This window comes from Meles meles, chromosome 9 (genome assembly GCF_922984935.1).
Source record: "Meles meles chromosome 9, mMelMel3.1 paternal haplotype, whole genome shotgun sequence".
Classification (NCBI taxonomy): Eukaryota; Metazoa; Chordata; class Mammalia; order Carnivora; family Mustelidae; genus Meles; species Meles meles.
The window spans coordinates 43860790-43877724 of record NC_060074.1 but is presented as its reverse complement, the minus strand read 5'-3'; the positions used below and the strand labels follow the sequence as shown (position 1 = coordinate 43877724).

The 16935-nt window shown below is 52.5% G+C and overlaps 1 protein-coding gene across 1 annotated transcript; it reads right to left on the bottom strand.

Annotated features, from left to right (window-relative positions):
- Nucleotides 1-4793: 4793 nt before the first annotated feature.
- ACKR3 (atypical chemokine receptor 3) lies at nucleotides 4794-16548 on the bottom strand. Its single transcript, XM_046019857.1, has 2 exons — nucleotides 16371-16548; nucleotides 4794-6709 (listed from the first exon to the last, which is right to left on the bottom strand). The coding sequence occupies exon 2, from the start codon at nucleotides 6681-6683 to the stop codon at nucleotides 5595-5597; it is 1089 nt and encodes a 362-aa protein (XP_045875813.1). The 5' UTR covers nucleotides 6684-6709; nucleotides 16371-16548; the 3' UTR covers nucleotides 4794-5594.
- Nucleotides 16549-16935: the final 387 nt, after the last annotated feature.

Here is a 16935-nt window from a genome sequence, read left to right as displayed (position 1 = left end):
GATTCTCCCTGAAGTTTCTCTCGCCGTTCCCCCGACGTTCTTGTGCTAAAGCCTCATTTTTCCAACCTCAGGGTGGGGGGTGGTCATTAAGACTTTTAATTCCCACTTTGAAATGAGCTCCTATCGCACAGGGATAAATGATGTCAGCATTCATTAACTTCTGGCCACCCCTCGGATGCCTTCACTTTTCCATGACCCATTGCTTTTAACAGTGCCAGCATCCCAGTGACTCTCCCGATGCCTGCCGTCCCACCCCGCGTCCCCCGGGCCTGCCTGTTGGAGTCTGGCCATCCTTGGGCTGGGATAGGAGGACCCATCTTTGTAACCCTCCCTGACTCCTTCTGTAAAGGCTCACTCCCTCCCGTCAGCTCTGAATCTTTCCAGAAAAAGGCCACCAGGATCCTTCTCACCATGCTGCCATATAACGATTTCTCTCCGTCTCATCGTCCATCTCCCCTTCCAGGCTGGGAGCCTATCAAAAGGGAAAACAAAGCCCCGGCCGTCTCTGACATTTTAAAGACAAGCACAGTGCCTGGCACACGGTGGGCACTACACAAAGCTCGTCGGATCCGAGACTGAATGAACCAGTGCACGGATGGATGAATACATTAACGGAAACAAGTGTGGAATAAATTGCGGAGAAAGACATCCATCGGTGGCACAGCTGGGCCACTGACGACTTTTCATTTACACTTCAGGCTCCACACGAAATTCAAATTCTCATTACGGGACCGCATAAAACACAATCCGCACTTTCAACAACGACCCTGAGAAATGCGGCGGCGGGAAAACCTTTAATGCGTTCTTCCTATTGATTACAGCGCTGCGAAAGGGAATGAAAAGATTAGCTTCAAACGCTTTCATGTGAAAGGCTAAAAGGAAGCAAATCCAGCATGGTCTCGCGGAGCCCGGGGCTCTTTCAGACGGGCGGCGGCCACCGACACGTCGTGTTTGCGCTCTCCCCATGATAGGTTGCCGTGCCAACATACATTCTGAGTCACCCAAGCAGATTTAATGCCATTGCCACAATGACGCTCTCTTTGCTCTTTCTTCTGAAACTTGTTAAAGGGAAGATTCCGACCTACCTAGGAAATGATTTCAATCAGTTTAGTTCCGGAAATAACTATGGAAATCCAGATCTTTCCATTCCGTGGCGTTCGGCACGTTGTCTTATGACAAACGCCTGATGATCCCTGTGTGTCCCCCAACACGTTGGGAGAAATGACATATGATTGGCAGCCCTTCTGAATCCCGCATGGAAAGGCCTGAGGGAATAAGCATATGAAAAGCCAACAAAAACGAAGCTTTTGAAAAATAAGAAAAACGCCAAAATTGCCCATCACTCTTCCCATCCCATACAGAGGACCATCCCCTCCTTCAGTAAGAATCCTCCCCGTGGCCATTTATCTCGGTCCTTGGGAAGCAGGGCCCTGAGGAATCTGGACAGAGGCCGTGGGTATGGCAAGGTACACCCATACACAGGTGAATAGGAACCCACTCATACGCGTCCAACAAGCCCAGCGAGTGCGAGCGTGCACCAGAGGTCGGATACACAGGTCTTCCCAGCTTAGAAACTGAAGAATGGTTGCAAATGCGAACTGCCTACAAGAAGTAAGTCGGTTTCCTATCATGCTTTACCCAAACTGCTATCATTCCGTATCAAGGGTTGTTGGTACCAACATTTGGCGTTGTTTGTAGGCACTGTGTATCCATGCACCATCCCAACGGAAGGAGCTGGGAGTTCCGGTACTGGGATGTGGGGTGGGAAGGGCTTTATGACACTGGCAGATCTTCTCAAGCATTTAAGCCCCCAGAAGCCATCAGCCAGGAAGGACTGAAATGTCAGGGCCATGCATCCACCCAGAGAAAAGCCTGCGGTTCAGGAGTGAAGTCCAAACCTCCAGGAGGGGACTCCAGGGATCTTCCTACACTCATCAGCCCTTGCACACAACCCTACCAGGTACACATCCACAGCTCCCCATGGGTCCCCAGGTTCTGAGATGCTGGACTTGGGAATAAGTGGATAGGTGGATAGGTGGATAGGAAGTCACCTGGACCCAGGGAGAAGAAGCCTAGCGAGGCAGAATTTCCAGATGCCTCATAAATAGGCCACATCCTCGAGCTGCTGCCTCCAGACCTCCAGAATTTCTTGTGACCCAGTAAGAGAAAATACAAGTGTCCACAGGGTCTCATGCCAGTTTGCCCTGAGCCTACTGGGAAGGTTGAAATTCATCATCCAGGGACCATCCAGATTTATTCCTTGATGGCCACGGGATGTTACATGTGGTGTCTTCAGTTGTAATACTTTTCTTCTTCACTCGCAGGGACCCAGGAAGCTGTGTACACATTGCCGCTTGTGGAAAGCATTCACTAGGGACTCCCTGATGCACACTGCCATCAGGTCTCAGGGTCAGAGGGAGGTGGGAGAGCAGGGAAGCCTCCCCCTCTCTCCAGTGGGGCTGGGCTCCAGGCCACTTCTCTCTCCATCCCATACCCCACCCTCTCCTGGAGCTCCAGCCGCCTCCTAGGGTCCAGACGCCATCGTGCATGAAATTACTAACAGCTTCACTACCATCTCGCAAGGCTAGCATTTTCAAAGCTCTCCCCATCAGAAAGGATGCCAGATGAATGAACCTCAAAAAGGGAGAAATGTCAACATCGGGCTCTCTGGACAATGAACTTGAGGAGAGCCGGGCACTACTACCCCAGCCTTCTTCCCACTAGATTCCAACTCTTATCTCAAACCTGGCGCACAGCTCCTTCTCCCGACTCCACATCCACATCCACAAGAGTGGAATGGAATTCCTCTGATAAACTGATAATCCACCCCCCCTACCCCACCCCCCTGAGTTCTGTAGCCCTTGACCTGTGCCTCCATGCTCCACCCACAATGCCACAGTCCACAGCACCTGGGAAGGCTTTTACAGCCAGAGATCAAAGGGAGGGCTTTGGAGCCTGGATAACCGGGATGAACCAGAGCAAGTCCTCAAGCCCCAGGCAGGGCAGAGAAGAGGATTTCTAAGAGCAGAGAGAGTTTAGTCACTGTAGCATCGCTGAGACGGAGCTTGCACACCAGGGACCCCACGGAAGTCTGAAGGCACCTGGGGTATCCTGGGGCCTGGGGGTGGGGGGAGATGAGAATCCACAGAGCAAGGAGTGCTGTATGGTTTGTCTTGAATCAGTTCAGCATCTGTGCACCCTCCCTCCACCGTTCAGGGCAAAGGGGGCAGCTGGGTGATTCTCGTGGGCGAAGGGTGGTCAGAAACCAGAAGAGGGCCAGGACAGTCCACCAAGGACCCCATGACCCAACACGGGGTTGGAGAGCAACAGGGGACACCCTGCAATACGAGGACACGGAGGAGACCTGTGTAAGGACCAAGCAGGAACAGACAGTGAGGAACACCCCCCCCCCCGAGCCTGCCCCAAATCCCAGGGTAACTGGGCAGGGGTGGGGAGCATCTCTGAATTGACAAGAGATGGGTCCTCAGAATAGAAATCCGGTGGAATTACGTTTTACATCCCACCTGCCGCACGGGGGAGGTTACACCTCATGCCCCACCTTGCTTTTTCTACTTGGTGAGAGGGTTTCTGTCTGGACTTAGACCACTAGGGAGTTCAGAGCAAACCGCAACCCTTTCCTATTACCAGGAACACGTGTCTGGGGCAGGATTCTTGGGCTTCTCTGTGCCATCTACTCTTGCTTGCCCTGGCTCCTGGGATCCCGGCCTGTAGTTAAGCTATTGTCCCACTAGCTACACTACTCTTACCTCACCGGAATCCTGTGTGGAACAAGGCAAGCAAGGCACATATGCACCTGAGACCGTGTGTGTACCAGGTACGTATTTAGAGTAATTTATAACCCTGGTTTGAGAACTCTCAGCCATAAGCCTTTGAAGACATAGGAGCCCTCGTGCAGCAGTCTCCATCTATGGGCCCTGAGAGGTTGGGCAGTTGGGTGGGGTGGGTGGGGGAGACGAGGCACACAAAAACTTTCTGATAGGGTAGCAGCCCCCAAGCTCACAGGTAAGAGCAGAGCTCCCAGCCGGGGTCCATTCTTGTCTTGGCAAATAGCTCCCATGCCAATCAGTCCCATCAGAGGTGGAGGCGGTAAGGGCAGCTTAGGGGAGCCGGGTCCTTCCCCCAGGTCTTGCCCAGATGCACCCGCCTGCTAAGGCCGCCACCATTCTGTCTCGTGGACCCCCAGGTCATCCGTGAGGACACAGCAGAATGGGCCATTCCGACCACACTCTTCCAAGCTTCTTGTAAAGTGGATTTCTTTGGTAATGCAGAGGCTGATAATTTGCTCTTTGCTTGGCCTCAAGAAGAGGGACACTAATGGGTGTTATCTTTTAAATGAATTTCTCCTGTACACAGAAAGAGAAAACAGGCTTTAAACCATAGAACCATAGCAGGGAAGCATCAAGGGTCGTGACATGTGGCCCTGGGGACACACAAGGGCATAAACAACAAATGACCCCAGTCCTGGGCCCCGATCAGCTCTGGGCCAATAGCAGCCGAGAGGCTTCCTGCACCAGGGTGACCTTGAAAACCACACCTACCGCAAATGCGCTGCATGACAGGTTTTTCTTTTTTAGAAAAACCAAAACCCTCCATATGCTCGAATATTTTTCCTTTTATGTCATTGCATCCGCGTTAACCCCTTGGGTTTTGCTTTTACAGTAGCGCTCTTTCCTTAAGCATGTTAGGCCAAGCTGACATACACTATAGATTTGTACTATTCTTATCACACACGCCACCTGAATGCCAAACATGCCTTTAACACGGACACTCGGTTGCCTTTTTAGGAAAAACAAATCTTTATTTAAAAAATAATAATAACTTACAAATTGAGAGAACTCTCCAAAATGAGACTGTTCGTTTTGTGCACAGTGTTGCAGCCTGGAAGAGGTCTGCCCCGTTTTGCTTTTTTAAGGTAACTTTACAAAACTATGAATATCGCAAACTGCTTTACAGAGTCTTTTCTGTTCCGTATCCCATGCCAGTACAGAGCACCACACAGATAGAAAACTATCGTAAATAAAACATTTCAGCCAGGACTGGCATAGATTTATAGATTTATATATATTTATATATATATAAAAATTTCAAAACAGCTAACAATTAATGTCATCCTTAGTCAAAACTGAAATCAAACTAGCCTTAAAACTACAACTCTCTGGATACATGTCCGCGTTATAGCTCGCATACAATATTTAAAATATATTTAAACTTTCAAATACATTTATAAGGTACACCGATAATGAGAAAATAAAGTCTTAAGATTTAAATACAAATCACCATATAAAACCTCCAGGGAACACAGAACGTCTTATTGTACAGAAGTGCAGGCTAGCCTGTCCTGCGGCAGACTTGGACACGTGACGGGCCTTGCACACGGCAAGACGCACGCACAGAGCCGTGACAGCCACCGCGGCCGCCGAGAAAAAAGGGAAGGGTGCTCGGTGGCACCCGCTCCCCTCTCCTCATGACTCCGGACTCAAGCCCCAAAGCCACCTTGCTTTACTCTTGGGAACGATGCAAGCCAGTGCCATGGAGAAAGCAACACACTTGTCCCCGAGACCCCGCGGAGCACATCACTTGGTGTTCTGCTCCAAGGCAGAGTACTCTGTTTCCGACACCCTAGAGGCATCAATGAGCTTGGTGAGGCCTGTCTTGGCTGAGTACTTGAAGATGAAGGCCTTCATCAGCTCGTACCTGTAGTTACGATTGATAAAGCTGTAGAGCACAGGGTTGACACAGCAGTGCACCAGCGACAGGCACTGTGTGACGTGCAGAGCGGTGAAGAGGAAGTTCTCCAGCTGGCAAGTGAAAGGGATGTAGTGGAGGATGGAGAAGATGTCCAGGAGGACCACCACGTGGTAGGGCAGCCAGCACACGAGGAAGACCACCACGTAGGAAAAGATGATCTTGCGGCTGGTCTGCCTCTCCTGGTCACTGGAAGCAGCGAGGGCACGGGCCAGCAGGCAGTAGAAGACGGCGATGATGCAGAAGGGGATGGCGAAGCCCAAGACCACAGAGACTAGCTCCATGCTGATGAGCCACTCTTTGACGCTGTGTTCCGGGTAGAAGGAGCGGCAGTAGGTCTCGTTGTTGGACGCTGACGTGACGGTCTTCAGGTAGTAGGTGTCTGGCAGGGACACGCAGAAAGCCAGGAGCCACACCAGCACGCAGACCACACGGCGGACCACCTTCTTCCTGCGGCTCGAGGTGCTGGCGAAGTAGGTGATGGAGAGGTAGCGGTCCACGCTCATGCACGTGAGGAAGAAGATGCTGCCGAACAGGTTGATGGAGAAGATGAGGTGGGTGACCTTGCACGTGAGCTCTCCCATGGGCCACTGGTTATGCTGCACGAGGCTGACCACCCAGACAGGGATGGTGACCACCACCCACAGGTCGGCGATGGCCAGGTTGAGGATGTAGCAGTGTGTGTCGTAGCCGGTGGTCTTGGCCTGGATGTTGACCCAGACCACCACGGAGTTGGCGATCATGCCGATCACGAAGATGAAGATGTAGATGAAGGACAGCGTGTACAGCAGCACCCCCTTGTTGGGCATGTTGGGACACAGCACCGTGTCGACGACAATGCAGTCACTGCTGTTGCACGGCCAGCTCATGTCGGAGAAGTTCCCTGGCTCCGCGTAGTCAAAGAGGTGCAGATCCATGGCACTGCGGGCAACAAGCAAACGGCCTGTGCAAAGATCAAACAGAGAGAATGCAATGGAAAAGTGGCTTCATTAGGACACACCAGAGGCCCGGTCAAGGCGCTTTTCCAGCGCTCTGCACACTCGGTGGTGTCTTCCCAACAAAAGAAAAGGAAACAGCCCAGCATAGCTCCGCACAACAAAAAACAGGCCCGGTATCTAAGTTCGCGTGGTGCCTAAGCGAGAAAGAGGGCCTGCTTTCTCTGTCGTTGTATGGCTGTGTTCCCCAGGCATCACCAGCCTGGCTGTGCCCACAGTGTGAGATCGGCGTGCTCCGGGGGCCAGAGAAACATCTGACAGCCACGGCGACGCTGGCCACTCGCTCAGTCTTAGTAGAGGACAGTGGCACCATTCTCCCCCATGTCCCAAAGAACAGCAGAGTCCACTGTTCCTAGCACTGCTGTATTCTAAGTATCCTGCTCTGGTGTCCTAAGAGACTCCCTTGAGATTCCCTTCCCAGTATGCATCAAAAATGGGACTCAGTGCATTTTACCTTCCTGCAAAATGCACGTGGAAACCCGGGTCTTGGGCCACCTTCAGTGTGCAGCCATGAAGACCACAGGTGTGCGACACCCCGCAGCTTGATTACACCCCAAACCTGCAGAGACCTCGGGTTTTCAACAACGGGCAGCCACCCAGCTGTCCACTGCCTAGTTTCCCCTTCTTTTGTTTATCCAACTACTTCAAGAGCAACTTGGGCCAAGACCCAGAGCACAAAAGTCACCACCTGCTGCACTTCTGGGGTGGGGGGGCAATCTTCTCAACCTTCTTTCCTGCTGATTTGACATGAGGCCAACTGTCACTGTTTTACTGTCTACAGAGAATTCAGCTCCAAAGTACCACCACGGCACCTAGAAATGATCATTTTCCCTCAAACGCCCCAGCTAGGAGAGTTCCCGGGAGCGGGCTTCTACTGGTGCCCCACCCACTCGAGGGCCTTGAAATCCCTGCAGGACATGGTCCTGGCTCGGCTGCCCACTGGGTGACCCCAGGAACAGGGGTGTCCTGCTAGGAGTGACCTCATATGGGAAAGTGGTTGTCCTTCCTTCTCACGGGTCATGGGTAATGACTGACCCCAGTGGAGCTTCTGTGCCAAGTTCATCCAAAGGGGACCCCAGGTCACACAGGAAGATGGGTGACCCTGGTCCACGGGTCAGCACGCAGGTGGCTACGCTGACGGTATGTGGACACGTAGCTGGGAGAAGCACCCATCCCAAGACCAGACCTTCCCGGGTAGGAATCCTGATTCCTTCCACATAGCTGTTTAACTTGACTCGCTATAACCTGTCTTGGGCTGCATTCTTGGGCCACCAGCACCATCTCACAGAGGCACCCAAGAACAAAGGGACCCACTCCAGAATCTAGCTCATAGCAGATGCTCTGTAAGTCTCCACCCCGCCCCTCCCCCATCCTTTTGGTAAAATGCACAGCCCCCCTTTTCGCTCCACATTGAAACCTCTTACTGCCTAAGGAATACATGTCCCTTCCTGGAGGGAGACGCAGCGGTGGGCAGAGACGGGCAGCTTGATAGCTTTACCTTAAGGATAAATGAACAGCATCCCTGATGAGTGAGACATTCTGCTGCCTCCCAGGACCCACTCCTTAGTTTCAAAACTCACAGCATGTGACCTCATCTTAAATCTCACAGTTAGTGGAGACCACCTGCAGGCTACTAGGCAGTTCTTCTCTATGGGCTCGAAGTGGTCATCTGTCCCTCTCCCGGTGACCTAACCAGGTCCCCGTGTCTCTACTGCTGAGGGGAGAAAGCTGGGCCACCCAGGAGGAGCTGGCAGAGGCAAGCCCCACAGCCGGGAAGCCTGGTGGTCCTCAGAGCACCCCAGCAGGAGGATTCCCATGCCCTACGACCAGCAACTTGGGCCAGACCAGACAGACCACACAAGCACAGGGAGCACCCAGGGAGACTCAGCACGACCATGTTTAGGACAAACTCCTCATATTATGAGACCTCGGACCACTCCGTCCTAAGAGGCAGCTTAAGGCCCCTAAAGGACGTGGGCACAAGGGGCAACAGAGAACACATTTGAGGAGCCAGGACTCCCCGACCCACTGGACTGGCCTCAGGGTGGCATGCTTGGAAGCCACAGAACCCAGGGTCCAGGCGGTCCATGGGGCCATCCATGGGGCTGTCCACGGGGCCAGAAAGGAAGGAATGAGCCCCAGCCCTGGTTAGCCTGACTGGGTCCAAGTAGGCCCAGCTCTTTGCTCACAAGGAGTCAGTGACCGAGCTCGGGCCTCCCATGCCATTCAGCGGACAGACCCTGGGCACTGTTCAATGTGGACAGTCAGACCCGCACAGAGGCAGGGGTCTATGAGAAGTCCCCTGCCTCTCACCTTTTTGGAAATTACCCCACCTTTTTGGAAATTACCAGGTCAAGGTGTCGGGATCCACCCTCCCGGGCTGCCAACTGTCGCTATTCCCAGAGCTCCAGCCATGGTGGGAGAGGGCTCGGCTCCATCCTTGGTTTCCACCTCTGCCCTCTGGGCAATGAAAACCTGACTCAGCGATCACTGGTCCTCTGTGCCAGAAGCATTTCTTGCTCGCAGGGCAAGTCCCCCCTCCAGCAGTCCTCTCCCCTCTCTTGGGGGGCCCAGTGAGACTCTTCCAGCCAGGGGTGAAGGGGAAAGCAGAGGCTCCAAAGCTCCTGGCTCGAGCATGAAAGCCAGCTGGGCCCCGATCACTGATCTCCCACCAACCATCAGCCCAGAAGCTGAACCTCCCCCAGGGGGATCCCCGGTACCCCTCCCTCCCAGGGCGGGAGGCCTTAGTGGTCAAGAGAAGGAAGGAGGCACAGAGAGGAGATGAAACAAATTGTGGTCCTCAAACTCCCTGCAAATCCCAACAGGGGACTAAAGAGGGAAACGGGACTCACAACAGCTTAGCCCCCTGTCCTTTTGGTATTTTTCCTGCATTTGGTTTTGGAAACAATCCAGGGCTGTTTCCAGAAAAGAATATGATTTGACAAAGACAATCTGCATGGATGCTGCATGTGGCCTGCAGCAGAGGCCCATCTGCCTGAGCCGGTGTCCAAGAGGGCTGGGCTGCATCGGTCCACTTCATGCCATTCCGGCGACAGCATGTGGCCACCACTGGAAAGAGGAATCTTCCTCAGCCACCGGCTGATGTCCTCACAAGGGCTCCCACAGAGCCATCAGTATGGCAAACTATGGAGTATCTACCCAGATCCCAGCTTCCAAAGGCCTGGTGACAAAGCTCTCTCTGTCATGGGAAACCTCTCTTCCTGTCCCGGTGGAGGGAGGGGGTGGCCCAGCAGACCACAGGGGCCACTTTAACTCCCTGAGCATCCTGCACCAGCACCCCGGCTGCTCCAGCAAAAGCAGAAGATGGCCTCTGCCGGAACACAGACCGCCCCCCCACGTTCTGCATCCATCTGGAAGGATCCGCGTTCCCGTCTAAGTGGCCAGGCCTCTGGGCCAGGATGTTGGTCTGCTCATCCTGGGAGGCAGCAGTGGTCTGCCCCGAACCTGGAGGAGACCCCTCTTCCCACTGGGACCAACCTCTCTCTGCTGGGATAAGCCAGAACCTCCACTCTCGCCAGCCTGGGGCCAGAGCTCAGGAACGTCTTTCAGAGTCAACACTGCCTGCCTTCCTGAGGGCTCGGAGCCCACCCCCACCAGGGTAGGCGGGAGGATGAGACCGGCTTGCAGCTAAGTGGTAAGGCATCTGCCTAAAAGGTCCTGACAGAAGGAAAAAAGCAGGGCTTTGAATTTTCTATAGTTTTTTGATTTTACAAGTTCACACATTTCACCTCTCGAAAGATTCCCGTGTCCCCAACCGTCCCTAACTGTCCCCGCAGGTATGTTTACTGGAGGCAACTTCGATGTCCATCGGGAGAGGGATGATTTGATAAAGTAGGGCATTTCCACTGTAGCCGTAAGAAGATGGGGGCATCTGCTTTTGTGAAGACAGAACGTTAGAGCATACCTGAAGGGAGAGGCCAGAGGCAGATACACAGACCGAGAACGACCTCAGGGACAGAAAAACCAGAGCCAAAAGGAGGAGCAGCTTTATGTAAATACACGTGCACAGAGGCATAGAAGAAAGACCTTCAAGAAGGATAAAGCTTTGGGCAGGCAGGTTAGGGCAGAGGCCCAAAGAGGGGACTGTAAATTTCACCCCATAAACTTCTGTATTATTTGAAATCTGACATCAAGAATTAAGCACAGGGCACCTGGGTGGCTCAGTGGGTTAAGCCTCTGCCTTCGGCTCAGGTCATGATCTCGGGGTCCTGGGATCAAGTCCCGCATCGGGCTCTCTGCTCAGCAGGGAGCCTGCTTCCCCCTCTCTCTCTGCCTGCCTCTCTGCCTACTTGGGATCTCTCTGTCAAATAAATAAATAAAAATCTTTAAAAAATACATGCATTTATCTAAAAAAAAAAAAAGGAATTAAGTACATTGTGACGGAAGGATGTTTCACAAGACATGGGTGGTGCAAGTTCCATTGTCCTAGAGCCCAGACACCCAGCTGAGGGCAGAGAACTGGACCTGTCCCAGCCTGCTCCCTTCTCCCTGGCACTCCCCGTGCTCTCTGACCCTCCTCCCTACAGAAGCCACGTGCTCTGGACCTTTTCTCACTCCCGTGTGCAGGGAGCATCCCACTTCCACCAGGAGAGGAAGGGACGTTTCCTATAGCCAGCGGGGGACCCAGCATCTGGCCAGTCCTCCCCACTGGCCTGGGGTCTCGTCCATCACCTGCATTCCCAATGGCAGAAGGCCATTGGGGAATCAATGGGCGAACTTTTCTGGGAGATGAGCCTCCCACTTCTCAGGCTCCTTATTCATCAACCACGTATCCCCCCACAATGAGTGAACTACAGCAACTGGCTGGCAACATGTCACTGCCTCCAAATGGCGGCCTGAGCTCACCCAGGGAGCTGGCGGTCAGACCAGATTTAGACGTCCCCAAGCTTGGTCTGCATGGGGTGGCAGTCGGCCTGCAGAGAACAGGCCCTCTCTCTGGCCCAGACTCAGTCCCTCCGTGACGGAACCTGCCAAGTGTTCAAGCATCTGGCTGCTCTTCCCAAAACGGCCTTCGGCGTATTTGCAAATTCCCATCACAGACCCGGAAGCATCTTCTCCACCAACCCTTTAGCTGCTCCTATCCCAGCGAAGGCGCCCGTTTCTCCTGCCGTGGCCCCAACCAGGCCCCACATCTGCAGGCTGTGTCGCTCCACTTTCTTCCTTCCCAAGCTCCACACGCCCACATCTTCATCCTCGGGCCCCACAGCCAGCACGAGGTGGGTGTTTGGGGGCACTCCCAGTCAGCAGTAATATTAGGCTCCACCAAGACCAGGGGTCTGAGGCCACCCCGGGAGCAGGAGTCCAGAAGACACTTTTCTGAACCCCTCATCAAGCTGAGACAGACATCAACCTTTTCATGCCCCCAAATGTTTGTGGAACCTCCTCTGTGAGGGGCACTGCTCCTGGCCTAACAGACAGGGATCACCATGGCCCATCCCCCAAGAACTCGCCAGCCAACTGACAAGGGCCAGAAGGCAGCAGGGTGGTGGTGAGTGGCCCCCAGAGTGGGAGGGTGAGGGATTTCCACTCAAGTGGTTTATGGAGGTCTTCAAAGAGAAATGGATGGGTGAGGTGATCAATGAAATACCATGGGGGGGGGTGGCGGTCACTGAATCGGGCTGAGGCCAAGCTCCCCACAAAGGAAAGCTGGTGATCAGAGTCAGGGGGAGGGGAGGGGGGAGCAGGGGAGTCAGGCCGGGCCTGCCCACGCAGGAGGCAGGAGAGATTTTGAGTAAGGAAGCAGCTTGCAGCAGAAAAGGCTCTGGGGTCAGAGGTGACACAAGCCAGGTCGAAGGCAGGCAGTTAAAGGCCAGCTCTGGTGACAGGGTGCAAACAGGCTGGAGGAAGGTGCTCCTGCCCAGGCCCCAGTGGTGCAGATGAGATTACAGCCGCCAGGTCGGGGCTGAGCACCAGCTTGGACAGTCAAGGGCCCTCTGGCCGCTGAGGCCCTTAGGATCTCTGCCTCCAGGTGACTTTTTTTTTTCCAGGTGACCTTTTTTTTATTGGTTTTCTGCAATTTGGGATCTATGTCCTCCCTGGAGGGAATTTCACAGAGCCATTCAGTGCTGTTCAGACCAGATCACTCGTCTGGCTTCTCACTGCTGCACACCTCCAGAGCGAGCCCAGGCCAGGAGAAGAGGCACGCTCATCTTGGTCTGTGGCACACAGCTGCTCTCCCCACTTTCCCAACGTCTCCAGGGCCTTCCCCCAGGGGAGGCACGCTCTGGCTTCCTTGCCAGAGTCCCACGCCTTCCACGCTAGCTGGCATGCGGTTCAGGTGAGGAGAACCCACACTACATCTAAAAAATCATTAGGTGATTGTACATCATTGGGGTCAGGATTGGGGGGGGGTTATGCATGTGTTTGTTGCTGTTTGTTGCTGTTTTTGTTTTTTTTTACCAATGCTGCATTATATCTACAGGAAAGTCCAGAGAAGCTTCAGCTGCGGCAGACTCCCTGCAGCCATCTGCTAGGGCTGACAGCAGATCCGGGCCTAGTCTGTCCCCCAGTGCCAAGCAAACAGAAACAAGGCTGTCTTGACAGCAACTTATTTCACACAAGTAAGGAACTGCTCTAAATCATTAGAAAACTCAAAAATAATAGTCAAAGAGAAAAAGAAAAACTCCCTATCCTGATTCAGAGGGAGGCCACCTATCGCTGGGGTCCTCAGTGTACTTCCTGTTAACACACGGGTTGGGGCATCCTCGCCCACTTTGAAGTATTTGGGGGAGAAAACGAACCCCACGTCCAGAAATCCAATCTGGTCTATTGTGCTCAGCTGCCCACGGGAAAGCAATGCTGTGCCCAGAAAGGCAGAGCCAGAGATTCACGTCACAAAGGCTGCCGGCTGGGTTGGCCCGGTGTAACCAGACCCTCATTCCCACCCAGCTCAGGACCTGGATGAGGTAGTGGGAGGTCAGCCAGGCTCTGGGCCAGACACAATAGGGCTCCCAGGAGAAGGCTACTCCATCTTGGCCTCTTCTCATAAAACTCAGGGATGATCCCCGCAAAGGTATCTGTTACCATAAGAAAATTCAAAGATGCTGGCTATCCCGACGTACAGTCCTTTAGCTGTCCCTTAGCCAATGGCCGTCTAAAGCCACCTGAGTCACTTTTTAGTCCCTCCACACTTGGAGCGCTTAGAACAAAACCGAGTCAGCTCCCAAACCTACCTGTGGTTCAGCAAAACATTCACCATAAAAATATGCAATCCCCTCATTACTTTAACAAGGAAAGCACCCACTTTTTTTTCCCCCAATTCTAAATTAGTCGATCCTTAGGTTAAAAAAAAATCATATATGCCCTGCAGAAAACCATCAAGTATTCAAAATCAGATAATCCCTCTTTTTCCCTTTTCTTTCTACTTTCCCTCTCCTTTCTCTCTCTCTCTTTTTCTTGCTTGTTTATTTTTACTTTCATAGAAAATGTGTGTCCCAGGGCTATAATTTTCTGGACTTGAAAAACACTTGATGTGAGTCAGCCTTGGGTTTCTTTCTAAACTCTACCTACATGCATGGAACTCAACTAGCAAGGCGTTCTAACACTGTTCTCGTTCCTAAAAGTAAAGCTAAGTTCTTTTTAGTTCCAAATTCCATTGTGCCCAGCAAAAACCACTGAGAAAAATCTAAAGACCTGAAGTCTTGGTGGTTTTTCTCCTCCTTAGTTTACTCTTAGGGTTTCTAGAATGACGGTCGGCTGGTCTCAGGTCTGAGTAACTTCAGCCAGCTCCCTCACACCTCCCTGAAAACAGGAGCCCCTCTCCCTAGATGATCGCACAAAAAGCCACTGTTTCTGATGAAGGAGGTTTTTTTTGTTTGGATTTTTTTTTTTTTTCATCCAGAAAGCCTATACTCTGCCTATTCTGGGTCTGATTAGAAACCATAATACCTTCTCAATTCTCCCAGGACTTGCTGTTAATAAGGGAAAAACTCACCTCCAAAGTCCTGACTTAGTTAAGCCCCGGCATGCTGCTTTGGCTATACTCTTTGGAACTTTTTTAAAACTATGATTGCAATGTGTGCCCCTTTTTACAAATGGACAGGCAGCAAAATACAGGCATTTCTCAATTTTCTTTTGCTCTTCCACACGCCCCCCTCCACCAATCCCCAGGAGGCTGTGCGCACATTCAAGTGTTTATGGCAGAGAAGGGGGAAAAAGAGCAAATTGTTTCCAAGCTAGAGCTCCCCTGTGCAACTTTGCTTTAGAGAAAGGCTTTGCATCTGGGGAAACTCGCGTGCTGATGGAGGACAGACAGGCAGTTTATCCATTTAAAAGCTACAGAAAGTAAAGGACAGACCCAGGCAGCCTCCACTTTCTTTTCTAGGCAAGCCTATTTGATCTCCGCATTTTCCTGGAATAAATAAAAGGACACAAAGGCAGCATCTGCGTTTAAAGAGAAAAGAAAAAGTTACCACATTGAGATTCTGCAGAATGAAGTTTCAGGGCATGTCAGCACACCAAATAGCTTCAAAGAGCTATAAACCATGTCAGGGGACCCGCTTCCACTTCTGGAAAACCTAATGATACTGTTGTGAGCAAGTGAATTGAGAGAGAGAGAGAGGAAAGGAAAAGGAAAAAGAAAAGGGAAGGAGAGAGAAGAGAAGAGTAGAGAAAGGAAGAAAGACAGAAAAGGAGGGAGGGAGGGAGGGAGGGAGACAGCTAGTCTGACTTTTACAACTTCTCATTCTCCCTGGAAGTTACAAGTCTTGGCTAACCACCCACCCCTGACCTCACTCCAAAGCTGTCAGTCACCCCTTGAATCTTTATGCATGCTAACAAAACTGAACAAAAGTCATGCTTTACCTGAAGGGTAAATTTAAAATTACACAATCCTGGACTTGTGTGTGTGCTTTTTTTGTTTTGTTTTGTTTTTCCTAACTGGAGTTGGACTTACCTTCCAAGAGCACAATAAATACTCAGATTAGCAAGGATGCAGTCAAAACCACAAACACAGAGCTGAATTAACATTCACCCTTCCAGCTTCTGGGTTTACAGGAGCCGGGAATCCCGCAAAGCCCCGAATCCCAATACATTCTGGACTCACAAAGATTCACAGCACAGTTCCCTGCTTCACTCAAGGATGCCCCTTCGTAAAGTTCACATCTTTCTGCAATTGCTTATTTCCTGGCAAGTCCATCTATGTCCCGACTGATCTCCCTGTGAAAGAGGTCAGCGGTGGTGCCAGGCGGTTCCCTATGCCAACTCGGAGCAAGCAGAATCGTCAGTCTGCATTCTTGCTGAGTCCTCCCCCTTCCCCGAGCTTCAACACCCACAGCAACAAATAAACACCGGATTCCTAAAGCCAGCAGGCACACACGGAGCGTCCCTTCCACCAGTGACTCAAGGAAACCTGCCCTCTTACTTGCTGCCGCAGAAAAGGGGCAGCCCCCAAGTTAGCAGACAGGCTTTGTAAAGCAGCCATGCAGCCTGCAGCCCGGGCTTTCAGACACCAGACCAGCGAACTCTCAGCAACCATCAGGGCGATTCAGAAAGAGGCCTCTGAAAAAGAGCGCTTAGCTGAGAACAGAAACCCTGCCCGCCTTCCTCGCCTTCCTTTGCAGGCAGGGCTGCGGGGAGCCGCTTCCTTACCTCCGGGGCTGGGCTCGGGCTCAGGGCTCAGGGCTCCCTGCGCAGCTGCTGCGCTCACCGCCTCGGGGCTGAGCAGTTTGCAGGACTGAGCTCTCAGGCGGCGGACCCGCGTTATATACACTGCAGGAAGGCGCCTCTAGGTGGCAGCTGTGGAACCCGCATCGCCCTCGCTCCAGGCCCGTGCCGCCCCACCCCCGCACACACACGTGCAGGCGCGCGCGCACACCCGCACACACACGCACACGCGCGCACACCTCTCTCGTAAACCCCGGTCTGTCTTTTCCCGCGCAGCTCTGCACCCCACAACGCACTCTCCGGAAACCCTGGCCGCCCACGACTTGCGAGGTCTAATGAAGCCACGAGGTCCGGACTCCACTGGGGGAACGTGTGTCAGCAGAAGAAAACGGCAGAGAAACCCTAGAGCTTTGCAGAATCATCAAATATTTATCTGGTCTCAGGTATATCTTTAATAATCCCATTACCACCAAGAGTTCCTTTGAATGCCTCTTAGCTCAAGGGAAGACTTTGTTCCCAAGACAAATTGCTCTGACCTTCTGAACTTCGG

Bases quoted from the DNA above. Each gene is read 5' to 3' on its own strand.
- ACKR3 (XM_046019857.1), bottom strand. From the start codon at position 6,683: ATGGATCTGCACCTCTTTGACTACGCGGAGCCAGGGAACTTCTCCGAC.